The sequence below is a fragment of the Nycticebus coucang genome, chromosome 1 (assembly GCF_027406575.1).
Source record: "Nycticebus coucang isolate mNycCou1 chromosome 1, mNycCou1.pri, whole genome shotgun sequence".
NCBI classification, from domain to species: Eukaryota; Metazoa; Chordata; class Mammalia; order Primates; family Lorisidae; genus Nycticebus; species Nycticebus coucang.
The window spans coordinates 37,026,387-37,040,100 of record NC_069780.1 but is presented as its reverse complement, the minus strand read 5'-3'; the positions used below and the strand labels follow the sequence as shown (position 1 = coordinate 37,040,100).

Genomic DNA, 13,714 nt, shown 5'->3' with positions numbered 1-13,714 from the left:
ATTTTGAAATTTTATAAATAATCTAGAGTTGATTTAAAGTATGATGGATATCAGGGACTTGAGCATCCTTGGATTTTGGTATCCATAAGAGGTCCTGGAACAAATCCCCCACAGATACCAAAGGACAATGGTATATAGTATGATTCTAACTATATAGTATCCTGGAAATGGCAAAACTACAGTGTCCAAAAAAGATCAGTGGTTGAGGAGGAGGAAGGGATGAATAGGTAGAGCATAAAGGATTTTTAGAGCAGAGAAACCTTCTGCATAACACAGTAAGTTCTCATTTAATGTCCTAGATAGGTTCTTGTAAACCACAACTAAAAGCGACATAACTTACAATGAAACACATTTTACCACATGTTAATTGACATAAACAAGAGTTAAATTCCTACAGCACATTTCTGGTCACCAAAATACCACTTCTAAATAAAGACCCCAAATACTTCTAACATTAAACACTGAAAAATATGTGAGCTACACATCATTTGAGAAATATTAATAACAATAAGATAATTATTTCTCTAATTTTTTGTGAATCAGTGAATGACAGCAGTTGTAGTGGGGGAGGGTTAAGTCAAGAAATAAATGTTTGCAAAGTGAAAACTGTAAGGATTACCTTTTTCCACCAGTTCAAAAACTAACAATAATAAATCTGGTAGGCTTGCTGAGTGCTCTCCTACTGCATTGTTTGTCAGGCATTTTTATGATTATTGTGGACTTTATGAATTTTTATTTTACAATAATTTGTACTCATTCATTGATTCGTCTTCCAACCTGCTTATTCAGTTCTGTGTTGTGGGTCTAACTGGCAGCCCAGGGCCCATGGCAAGAACCAACCCAGACAGGACGCCATTCCATTGCAGGGTGCATTCACACTTGCATTCACTCAGACGGGACAATGTAGACGTGCCCATTCATCTCACACGCACAGCTTTGGGATGAGGGAAGAAACTGGAGAAAACCTGTGTAGACTTGGGGAGATCATACAAATTCCACAAAGACAGTGACCTTGGCTGAGAATTGATTTTTTTTTGCATCAACATTAGAACATTGAAGGATGTCATTCAAGGACTGCTATACTATAATGGTGGATACATGTCATTCTCCATTTGTCACAACCCACAGAATATGCAACACTAACAGTGAATCCTAATGTAAACTACGAGCTTTCAGTGATAATGATGTGTCAATGTACATTCATCAACTATAACAAATATAACAATCTTGTATGGATACTGATAGTAGGGGAGGTAGGAGGCAGAATGAATATGGGAACTCTGTAGTTTCTGCTCAATTTTGCTATGAAGCTAAAACTCCTTTAAAAAGCAAAGGTTATTTTGTTTTAAAGCATTAAGAGCAATACAATGATATATGCCTGAATTCATGATTTTCAGACTTACCTCTTAACCCAATAATGTCAGATTAAGCATTTAGAACCTAAAGTGAAGTCTTAAGAGTCTAAAAAGAGCATATGAGACTAAAAGCCCTGCTAGGCAACTTGTCCTGATCACTTACACTCCTGCTAGAAAAGCTTAAACATTGGTTCTCCAAAAGCTTTCTTGGTTATCTGATCAACTGACAAGAATTCTTAAGATAAACTTGGCTTGCTATAAATACCTCACAGGTAAAGGTAAAAAGATAGTTGGATAGCTGTGTTTCTTACCTTTCTTGGGGCACTGTACATCATATGCTATTTTATTAATGACAAGTTTAAAATCATTCATTAGCAAATTATCCATCAAGGTTGAAGGTGGAATCTCACTGCCATCTGAAAGAAAAAATATAATGCAAAAATATGTCTTTGTTTTAAAACAGTTAAGAACCATTTTTCAACTCATAGAAAGTTACTAACTCGTCTTTGTAATAAAGTAGTGGACACTTACTTTTTGGGGGGCCCCCAACCCAAATACCATTCCCATCGAAAGGAATCCTCTTTGGTCATTTACCCCCACCCCATTTCACTGAATCAAATGGAATAGTCAGGTATCCTTTCCCACTTTCTGTCAGCTGGGCTGGAATCCAGGTTAATGCCCCTGGTAAAAGTCTAACTGAATGACCATAAGGTCATTCAAAGATTCAGGAGTGGTGAGAACCCTTCAGAGCAAAGCAGGACAGTGTTTCGGGTGGGGTAAGGGTGTCATCAACAGAGCCCATGAGATGGTCCTTGGGCTAACGTGGTCTCTGCCCCTGCCCTCTTCTAAGCTTGGCTTCTGTCACTTCCAATATGACAGCCTATGGACACACTCCTCTGTTTAGCCAGAGTCCATTTCTGTTGCTCACAGCCAAGGCCCCAACTGGTAAATGTAGGCACATAGGTAGTAACATTTTAAAAAGCCTGTGTTTTTGTTACTAAAAGTGATTGATTTATGTAACACCATGCTGCCACCACATAGGCTCATCTCCCTTTCTAGCTTGGGATAAATGAAAAGAGGCAAAACCTTAAGGAGGTGGGATGGCAGGGATAGGAATGAACACAATTAAGCCTAAGAAATAAATTTGCGTTTGTATGGGTTATTTTGTGGGGAGGTAAAGAAGGGTAGAAGAGATTCTAGTAGTAATTTCAAATATAGAAATATTTCAGAAAAAAATATCTTGGAAATTTAACTGCAATGTGATTTGCACAGCTTCTCATAAAACCCTGTTTTTGTTATTATATTTTTTAACTAACCTAACTCAGTGGCTAAGAAAGCAAACTCATCGAACAAGCAAAAAACTGGTGCTGGGGATTGGCACCTTAGCACAGTGGTTACAGTGCCAGCCATATACACTGAAGCTGGTGGGTTCAAACCTGGTCTTTCTAAACAACAATGACAACTGCAACAAGAAACTAGCTGAGCATTGTGGTGAGCACATGTAGTCCCAGCTACTTGGGAGGCTGAGGCAAGAGAATCACTTAAGCCCAAAGTTTGAGGTTGCTGTGAGCTGTGACGCTACAGCACTCTATGGAGGGCCATAAACTGTCTCAAAAAAACAAACAAAAAAAAAACAAGAACAACAAAAAAACTGGTGCTGGATTGGGGTTTCTTTTGCTATCATGTTTCCTTCAGAACAGTCAACATAAAATTACATTAAATAAAATCCAGGAACTGGCATTTGCTTGGATGCATTCTTACCACAGCTACTTTAGCAACATTAATATGTGTGCCAACGGGACTACTGCTAGTAAAATCAGGAAGAATGTGGTTGCTGCCTACTTAGAAGAATGGAGCTCTTTTGTTGCAAAAGGCAGCAAAGACAGTAAATCAAGTCTGCACCTGAGTCTGTTCCTAAAATTGGGCTATCTGGGTTCCTGTGCATCAGTTGAAGTACGATGATTGTCCCAAAAATTGCCAAATAACTCAACCCACACAATGGGCAAAACTGAGACAAGCTTAGAATACTCTTTTCAAGCCCAATTTAAACACAGGCAAATTCCACCCAGTGCCTTTTTAAAAAAAATCAGTAACACGCCAATCAGTTTATCTTTCCAAGGATCATTTAAAATTTTGCATTTAAATGAATTCAAACCAGTTCCTTAAAATGACTATAAAAAGACTTCAACTCAATATAATGTCTCAATTGAATTACTACCTTATCCTTATAGAATGTACCACTAGCAAAAGACTAGTGTGAAACATTTGCAAAGACATTCAGCAATATAGTGCTGAATTTTTCATGTGTTCTTTGGCAAGTATTGATTTAAACCCCCCAAAAAGTGTTTGTACTCCATCCAAAGAGCACATTTCCCTCCAAGATTTCTAACCTGTTTTTGTTTTTTAATTCAAAGCTACTAAAATTATTTTTAGAAATAAACAGGGTATCAATCATGGCTTTAACCTGTCTTATTTCATGCACTTAACAAATATTTATAATGAGCATATACTATGAAGCAAGAACTGCTCAGTTCTACCTTTTTTTTTTTTTAATTTTTTTTTTTTTCCAGAGATAGAGTCTCACTTTGTCACCCTCAGTAGAGTGCTGTAGCGTCACAGCTCACAGCAACCTCCAGCTTTTAGGCTTAGGCGATTCTCTTGCCTCAGCCTCCCGAGTAGGTGGGATTATAGGTGCCCACCACAATGCCCGGCTAAGTTCTACCTTTTCTGAGCTCTTGGTTTGCAGATGAGGGCTCACAGAAGGTCAGAAAGGTGGGCCTACCCCTGTGGAAAGGCTCAGGGACATCCAGTGTTCCTGTGCCAGGGGGATGTCCTCTAGCTCAAGGGTGAAATATAACGAAGCACACTGTGCCACAGAGGCATGGCCCCGATCCAGGTTTTACCAAAAAGAAAGCTGCTCTTCCAATTAAATCTATGCTCCTTACAAAAACCTACAAGCCTCTCCTGATTTGCCCCTCCTCACCTTTCAAATGCTTCCTCCTTCCATTCAACTCTTCTGCAACCACACTGGAGTCTCTTATCTCTAGGCCTCTGCCTACAGACTTCTCCTATCTACGTGGCTTCTTCCCTCATCTACTCCAGGTCTTTGCTCAAATATGAGCCCACCCCTGCCCACACACTCTCCCACTTCTCTACTCTGCTTTATGTAAACAATTCTTTTTTTGAGACAGAGCCTCAAGCTGTCATTCTGGGTAGAGTGACGAGGCATCACAGCTCACAGCAAACTCAAACTCCTGGGCTCAAGCGATTCTCTTGCCTCAGCCTCTCAAGTAGCTGGGACTACAGGTGCCCTCCACAGCGCCCACCCACTTTTTGGTTGTAACTGTCATTGTCTGGCAGGCCCAGGCTGGATTCGAATCGGCCAGCACTGGTGTATGTGGCTGGCACCTTAGCTGCTTGAGCTACAGGCGCTGAACCAAGAATTCTTTGTTCTATTTTAGGGGCTGCTAGTCTAAGATCATCTTTAGACCATGAAAACATAAAAGCTATTTCTAAATTAAAAAATGTCCTAAATGATTAAAATCCTCTACTGGCATTAAAAATGTGTGTGTGTGTGTATGTGTAGATATACAGAAGGTATATACATATATATCTATAAATGTATCTATATATTTGTGTGTGTATACATATATATATTTTTTCTTTTTTCTTTTGAGACACAGTCTCACTTTGTCACCCTGGGTAAAGTGCCATGGCATCATAGCTCATAGCAACCTCAAACTCTTGGGTTCAAATGATTCTCTTGTCTCAGCACCCCAAGTAGCTGGGACTACAGGCATGTGCTACAATGCTTGTCTAGTTTTTCTATTTTTAGTAGAGACAGGGTCTTGCTATGTTGTCCAGGCTGGTCTTGAACTCCAGAACTCAGGTAATCAACCTGACTCAGCCTCCCAGAGTGCTAGGATTATCAGTGTGAACCACTGTATGTGGCTTTTTTTTCCCCCTTTTTTTGAGACAGGGTCTCTCTCTGTTGCCTAGACTAGAATGCAGTGCATCATAGCTCACTGCAACCTCAAATTCCTGGGTTCCAGGGATCTTCCTGCCTCAGCCTTCCGAGTAGCTGAGACTATAGGCACGTACCAACACACCTAGCTATTTTTTCTTACTTTTTCTGTAGAGATGGGGTCTCACTAAGTTGTCCAGGCTGGTCTTGAATTCCTGGCCTCACGCAATCCTCCTTCCTCAGCCTCCACAAGTGCTACGATTACAGGGGTTAAGTCACCGTCTTGGCTGAAAAATGTATATTTTTCCTAAGAACTAGTTCTGTCAGAAAACATACTAGACTGTAATTGCTATATAACAAAGATATTCATCTTTATATATTTGTATATTTATTTTATTTTATTAGTATATATTTTTTTTTGATAGAGTTTCACTATGTCGCCCTCAGTAGAATGGTACCATAGTGTCACAGCTCACAGCAACGTCAAACTCTTGGGCTTAAGTCAGTCTCTTGCCTCAGCCTCCCAAGTAGCTGGGACTACAGGCACCCATCACAACGCCCAGCTACTTTTTTGTTGTAGTTGTCATTATTGTTTAGCAGGGCCAGGCTGGGTTCGAACCTGCTAGCCCCAGTATATGTGGCTGGTGCCCTAACCACTGAGGTATGGGCGCTGAGCCGTATATTTGTATATTTTATATATTTTAATTACTCCCTGGCTATTTTAATCATTGAAACTGCATTTTATTTTCTAATTATTCAAATCTTGCTAAAAATTACATGCTAATGCCTATACCACTAAAATTCTCTCAAGGGAAAAAATGTTTAGGCTAAGCTTATAAAATAAGTAACTGAAATTTACATTAAACTTATTCCATTGCTTTTTAATACCAATGTGTAAAAATGAAGGACTTGGTTAATTATTTCCTATATAGGGAATTAAATGCATACACTTCTTTCTAGAAAAGTAAAGAACCAAACAAAGGTTCAGAAAAAGAGGGAAAGCAGTCCTGGGACAAAGTTGTAAAATACACACATATATGTATACCTTTTGTGAAGATGGCTGCAGTTTCGACACCCTTGTCTTCATCTTGTAGGTCCCTAAGGAAGGATCCCACTGTTGATGACATTGGCTTGACTACAAATTGACAACGCTCTTTTCTGGATGGCAAAGTAAGTGTTATCAAGGGAAGGCCATGTCTATAATTAACTGTTATTTCTGTTAAGAAAAGAAAAATTTTACATTAAGAGGAAATTCTTAAATATATGAATTCTAAAAGGAATACTTAGACGTGAAGTTCACAATACTCTAAAGTCCTTTACACGTAAAAGTTTGTGTTTCATGTATAGTACCTACATAATACATGTACTACAGGGTCAGTGCCTGTGGCTCACGCTGCTAAGGCGCCAGCCACATACACCTGAGCTGGCAAGTTCAAACCCAGCCCTGGCCTGCCAAGCAACAATGACAACTAGACCCAAAAAACAGCCAGGTGTTGTGGCGGGCGCCTGTAGTCCCAGCTACTTGGGAGGCAGAGGCAAGAGAATTGCTTGAGCCCAGGAGGTGGAGGTTGCTGTGAGCTGTGATGCCACAGCACTCTACCCAGGGCGACAGCTTGAGGCTCTGTCTCAAAAAAACAAAAACAAAACCAAAAAAACAGTACTACAATTTACATACCGTCTACCATTCTCTAACATTTTATTGTAGCATGTACTATGCTGTATTATAATCATCTGTTTATAAAGTCTTCCCACACACAGAGTTAAATTTTTAAGGACAGAAATTATTTCTTATTCATCTCTAACTTCTCTGATTACTGGAGTGAAAATATGGCAAAAGACAGCAGAGATTATGGGAACAGAAAAGGGAGGACCTAAACCTAACCAAGGGGTGGGTAGGATGGAGATAGTGCAAAAAAAGCCTATTTTATTAAAAATTCACAGCACTCACTTAATTTGGAAAAAAGCGACAATTAGCATCTGAATCAAAGAAGTGATAAGAAAGCTTACCATCAGGTGGCACCACTGTACTATAAAGGTGTGACTGGTAGTATTTCAGATTTCCACACAGCTTCTCACACAAAACCTGTAGGAGACAAAGCTTACATTATTTTTTTAAGAGTGGGAAAGTTGAAACAGATGTCTTTACAAAAAGATTCTTTTTAATCTTACATGACAAGTACAATGGAAAATTCACTTCCCACACATCCCCCAGCAATCCCTCAGGAAAGCTCACTAAACCTCTCTGGCTGTATGCTTTGCCGCTATGTACACAGTAGCCGTAACACACTGGAACAGGGTTCTTCAATTGGGGCACAAGGACCCCTGAAAAGTCCTAGAGTTCTTTGGAAAGTTCAAAATTTGTTTTTTCCTTTTAGGTAATGATCTACAGCAAATGAATGTGAGCATATATATTCTAGATAACATTCTTCTCAAAGTATTGTCCTCATCCAGAAGCATCAGCAACCCCATGGCTCTAATTAAAAATGTACAATCACAGACTCAGCCCAGACTTACTGAATCATAACCTGGATTTTGACAAGATCCCCAGGTGATTCACAGGCACATTAGAGTTTGATAAACACTACTTTAGATCTGTGCCATCCCATGTGGTAGCCACAGGTCATATGTGGCTATCTAAATCAATTAGTATTACATAAAACATTAAACTTTTTAGTACCTGTTGCCATGTTTTAAACGCTCAATAGCTGTGTGTACCTAGTGGCTGTCCTGCTGGAAAGCAAAAGCACAGGAATAGAACATTTTCATCATCACAGAAAGTTCTACTGAATAGCACTGCTGAGTCTACAACATCTGAATTGTCACTTCGTCATGCAACATGTATTTAGGGCTTGCACTGGTGATTGTGTTTACAACTGTATTGGTGCTTAATGAACACCAAATGATTATCATGATGCACTGTGTGAACAAAATATTGTGTACTAGGAAGAAAGGGCATTGAAGAATTGGTTCGAAAAGAACTGTGTCAGAGGAATTTGTGCCATAGTCACAACATGGTGGCTATACCATATTGATTCATTTTTTAAATCCATCACCTTGCAATAAATTATTAGCAATAATTTGCTATTAATTGTACAATGAATTCTTTTACAAATCGCAATTTGCGGGATTTGATGGTGCACTATTAAAACAATAAATCAGTAGTTAAAGTGTGTTCATGGTCTGAAGACATAAAAAAGATAATACTGGGCCGGGCATGGTGGCTCATGGCTGTAATCCTAGCACTCTTGGAGGCCGAGGTGGGTACACTGCCTGAGTTTATGGGTTTGAAAGCAGCTTGAGCCAGAGCAAGACCTCGTCTCTAAAAATAGCTGAGCATTTTGGCAGGCTCCTGTAGTCCCAGCTACTTGGGAGGCTGAGGCATGAGAATCGCTTTTTGAGGTTGCTATGAGCTGTGACAACGTGGTACTCTATTCAGGGTGACAAAGTGAGACTCTGTCTAAAAAAAGAAAGAAAGAAAGAAAGAAAGAAAAGATAACACTGATTCAAACAATGTTCTAATATGCGCAAAGTAAAAAGAATCTCATCAATAAGTCAAACAAAAAATCTGAATACATGTTATGGTATTAAACACAACCTAAGTGATTACTGTTAATAAAATAATCATCTTCAGATTAAGGCAGTTCATGTGAGTTTTATTTCTAAAAACGTAATTTATTACTAAGATGAAAAAAAGCATATGTCTTAAAACAGATGCAAATCTCAATAAATAAATACATGTAGAAGTTCTCCAAGTTTAGATAATGGCTATTACCATGCTGTCTTTAGTGAAACCACATCAAATTGAGAAAAATATAACTACTTGAAAACACACTAGAATTAATTCTCTATCAAAATACTTCTTTAAGCTAGGAGCTGTGACCCACAGCGATGATCCTAGCATTTTGGAAGGTTTCAGCAGTAGAACTGACTGGGACTAGGAGTTTGAGACTAACCTGGGCTAAAGAGATACCATGTCGCTACAAAAAAATAAAATATTAGCCAGGTGTGATGGCATGGGTTTCTAGTCCCAGCTACTTGGGAGGCTGAGGCAAGAAGATTTCTTGAGCCCAAAAGTTTAAGGCTGCTGTGAGCCATGATGCTATGACACTCTACCCAAGGCGACAAAGTGAGACTGTCTCAAAAACAAAAAGAAAAGAAAGAAAGAAAGAAAGAAAAGTATTAGGGGCAACCACGTGATTTCATAAAGTATTACTAGTTTTAGGATTCTGATTATGTATCATCAAGCTTTTGTGGGAATATTTTTTTTAATATTCTCTCAATATAACCCTAAATTAGGAGTAGTCTGAACCCAAACATGCAAATCTTTATAAGGTTCAGAATTAAACAATAACACATTTAAGCAACCTCAGAGCAACATGCCTTCCTCCCTCCTGATGCTCACTCCCCAAGCAGACTTACTAGATGTTTTTACTCAGACAACCCACAGATTCAGCAAACTCAACACTGTTATTCCTTTTCTTGGTAAACTGGTTCCAGTTAATACCTGTCGAAAGAACCAGAGGGCTAAGAGTCATCCTCTACTACTAACATTCCATAAAATCAACCGGTAGGTTATACAACTGAACTGTCATAAGGCCTATCAAACCCATCTTCTCTCCTTCATCCCCTTGGTACTAATTGAAATCTTTATCATCTCACATGGATTATTATAATAGTTCCTAACCGGCTTCCCCCATCCATTCCAAATCTAAATCCATCCCAATCTTCTACAATCAAAGCTAATTATGACTAATTTAAAGACTTTTTTTTTTTTTGTAGAGACAGAGTCTCACTTTACCGCCCTCAGTAGAGTGCCATGATGTCACAGGACTCACAGCAACCTCTAGCTCTTGGGCTTCCGCGATTCTCCTGCCTCAGCCTCCCGAGCAGTTGGGACCACAGGCGCCCGCCACAACGCCCTGCTATTTTTTTGTTGCAGTTTGGCCGGGCTGGGTTCGAACCTGCCACCCCCTGTATATGGAGCAGGCGCCCTACTCACTGAGCCACAGGTGCCGCCCTACTAATTTAAAGACTTCTGTTGCAAAAAGGATTTCAAAAAAGCTTTCCATGAGTTCATTCTTACCCACTTCTCCAGCCTCACCTTATCATCCCCAGCACCTGCCGCCCTGTTAGACACACCCAACCTGTTACAGTTTCTTGACTATGGTATACTGCTGCATGCTTCCTTGCCTTTCATTTAATCTCTCCCTGCATGGAAAGCCCTTCCCAATGCACCTATTTGGCATGGCCAACTCTTACTCTTAACCCTCTCATCTTCTCACCATGAAATCCTTAGAACTCTGTTTTACCACCTCTTCCTTTCTTCCTGCTGCAATAAGCCCTCTTCTTCCAAAGCCAGTCCTTCCTCGGTTGCTTGCCATCTTGTATCCCTCCGGCTTTCTCCCTTAATAGTGTCTCCATTACGGCACTACCTCTCACCTCTATACAAGTACACACACACATATATCAGCTCACCAGGCAAACATACACTACTGATTCTCATCTTTAAACGTTCCAAACCCTCTGATAATCACATATCCTTCCAGCTACTGCCCCATTCATGGGCTCTCTACTTAGCCCATGTTTCACTTTGTCCACACTGCCTGTTTCCTCATTCTCAATTCCCTCTTCAACATACTGCCATCTGGCATCAGCCTCCAGCCCCTCAGCTTTCTAACCCAAACCTATCCTGAGACCCAGAGTAGAACATCCAAATGTTTGATTAACGAGATCTCCCCTTATATAATCACAGACATGGGAGACTGAATTTATTTGAACTAAATTCTTGACTTTTCTGTAAAACCTCTTCCTCTGGTCCTATCTCCCCTCTGCAATAACTGACTCACAACCTTCCTCTAGTTGCTCAAGGCAAACCCAGGAGTTGTTCTAATCCATCATTTCCAGCAAGCTGTCAAATATACTTGCACACTTTACCCACTTTGCTCCATTTTTAGTTAAGGCTCTGGTCCAGGCCCCCATCATTATTGTACCAGTTTCCAAACTAGTTTCTATCCTTGCTTCCTTCTAGGATATCCTCCTCAAAGCAGCAAAAGTCATCCTAAAATGTGAAGAGAATCACCCTGTTCTTCCACTGAAAGCCCTTCCATGGATCCTCTTTACACTTCAACAAAATAAAAGCTTATCGGCTCAACACCTATAGCTCAAGTGGCTAGGGTGCCAGCCACAATCACTGGAGCTGGTGGGTTTGAATCCAGCTCCTGCCTGCCAAACAACAATGACAACTACAACTTAAAAAATAGCTGGGTGCTGTGGCAGGTGCCTGTAGTCCCAGCTATTTGGGAGCCTGGGGCAAGAGAATCGCTTAAGCCCAAGAGTTTGAGGTTGCTGTGAGCTGTGATGCCATAGCACTCTACCTAGGGTGACATAGTGAGACTCTGTCTCAAAAATAAATAAATAAAAACTTATCATGGCCAGTACGAGGCTACACCACTTTAGACACTGCTTCTTGTATCCATTTCATTTTATTCCTTTCTCCTCACTTACCTTTCTTTGGTCCTACTGGCTTTCCTTCAATTTCTAGAACATGACAAGTTCCTCAGGGACATAACACATGCTATTCTCTGTCTACAATGTTCTTCTTCCCCTCCCTGTATGGCTAAGTGTGTTTTACAGTCAGTATCTTATTTAACATTCACAACAACCATATAAGGTACATAATATTATTTCCCATATTTTTTATTCAAATGTATTTATGTATCTCTTAATTAATTTTAATTTTTTTGAGATAGAGTCTCACTACATCGCCCTGGGTAGAGTGCCGTGGCATCACAGCTCACAGCAACCTCAAATTCTTGGGCTTAAGCGATTCTCTTGCCTCAGCCTCCCAAGTACTGGGACCACAGGCGCCTGCCACAACGCCCGGCTATTTTTTTGTTGTGGTTGTCATTATTGTAGCAGGCTCAGTTTAGGTTCGAACCTATGTGGCCGGTGCCCTAACCACTGAGCTATGGGTGCCAAGACTAAAATATTTTTAAATTTCGTTATTTTTCACTGTTTTCATCCCTTTAAAGTAAAAATAGCTTTTTGTAATACAATGTCACATTCTAGATGCCTTATAAAAAGGTCAAGTATCAATAACTAGAAAATAAGACCCAAGAAGAAATCAAGCTTAAGCTGGGTAGGGGGCAGATGCAGCAATGTGACTTCAAGAAGGAAGCAGAACTTACTGACTGGGGTGAAGAGGAAACACTGCTGTACACTGGACAGCAGCAGGAACTAGCATAATTTGCATATAAATACAAATCACAGAGAAGCAGTTTGGATTCCTTAATTGAAAAGCATACATTGACACAGAAAAATAAAAATAGTGAACTTCTAAATATAAGTCATTTTAGGACAACTTTAATTACCCTGCTACAAAAGCACATCTGACACTAGTCTCAGTATGAGGCTTTCGAAAATAACAGGGTGCTGCAACTCGCCCTTTCCACATCCAGTAGTCAGAACTCTGTTATTCTTGCTCTTTCAGGGATTGCTCATCTGTATTCCACAGATTTCATTAGATCTGTAATTTACTTTAAAAAGATTTAAGATACAAGGCTGAAAACTGGATAAGAAAAAGCAACAGACTTAGTTCCTAGTAACATTTGGTGATTTAAGACTACTAAATTCCCCATGAAAGAATAAATTCTTATCACCATTAAAGATATTCAAAACAATACGGCTCAAGATCATTAAAAAACTCCAAAAGTATAGTCATATTTTATAAAATCAATACAATTATTATCCATTTTGACTAACCAAAGATTGTTTATTTACATATATATGGTCTAGACCATGGATTTTTATATACACATACACTTTTAAACAAGTACACATATTTATAGTCACAACGTTTATACACTGCAGAAGTATGTGAAGATCTCTGCATGATAAAGGTAGCAGTTCCATATTGGGAAACAAATGGGAACTGACTATACGTAATACATCAGGATTTCTTTAGCAAGCACATAATTCCAAGCTATTATGCACTTTGTTGTGACAAACATGAAAGGCAGAAGATCCCTTCACTGGAGATCTGAATACACAGAGAACAGATAAAACCAAAGTATATAATGACTGAAAATACAGGGATACCTGTAACTATTTTATTGTGCTTTGCTTTATTGTGCTTCACAAATACTGCATTTTTTATAGAATAATGGCCTCTAAGTATTCAAATGAAGAATCCCATGTCTTTCACTTTAAATCAAAAGCTAGGTATGGTAGGTATGGTATGGTACTAGTATGGAACTAGGTATGGTAGCTCACACCTATACTCCCAGCAACTCGGGAGGCTGAGGTGGGAGGATCATTTAAAGCCAGGAGTTCAAGACCAGCCTAAGCAACATAATGAGATCCTGTCTCTAAAAAGTATTTTTAAAAATTAGGTGGG

General features: G+C 39.5%; 1 protein-coding gene across 1 annotated transcript in view; it reads right to left on the bottom strand.

The window, feature by feature from the left end:
• The window catches only part of MCUB (mitochondrial calcium uniporter dominant negative subunit beta), a 110,352-nt gene that overhangs the window by 38,406 nt on the left and 58,232 nt on the right, over positions 1-13,714 (bottom strand). Inside the window, exons 2-4 of the mRNA XM_053565045.1 lie at positions 7,327-7,402; positions 6,365-6,535; positions 1,667-1,771 (exon numbers count right to left, since the gene is read on the bottom strand). Of these exons, the coding sequence (XP_053421020.1) occupies positions 1,667-1,771; positions 6,365-6,535; positions 7,327-7,402 (352 nt within the window). The remainder of the gene's footprint in view (positions 1-1,666; positions 1,772-6,364; positions 6,536-7,326; positions 7,403-13,714) is intronic.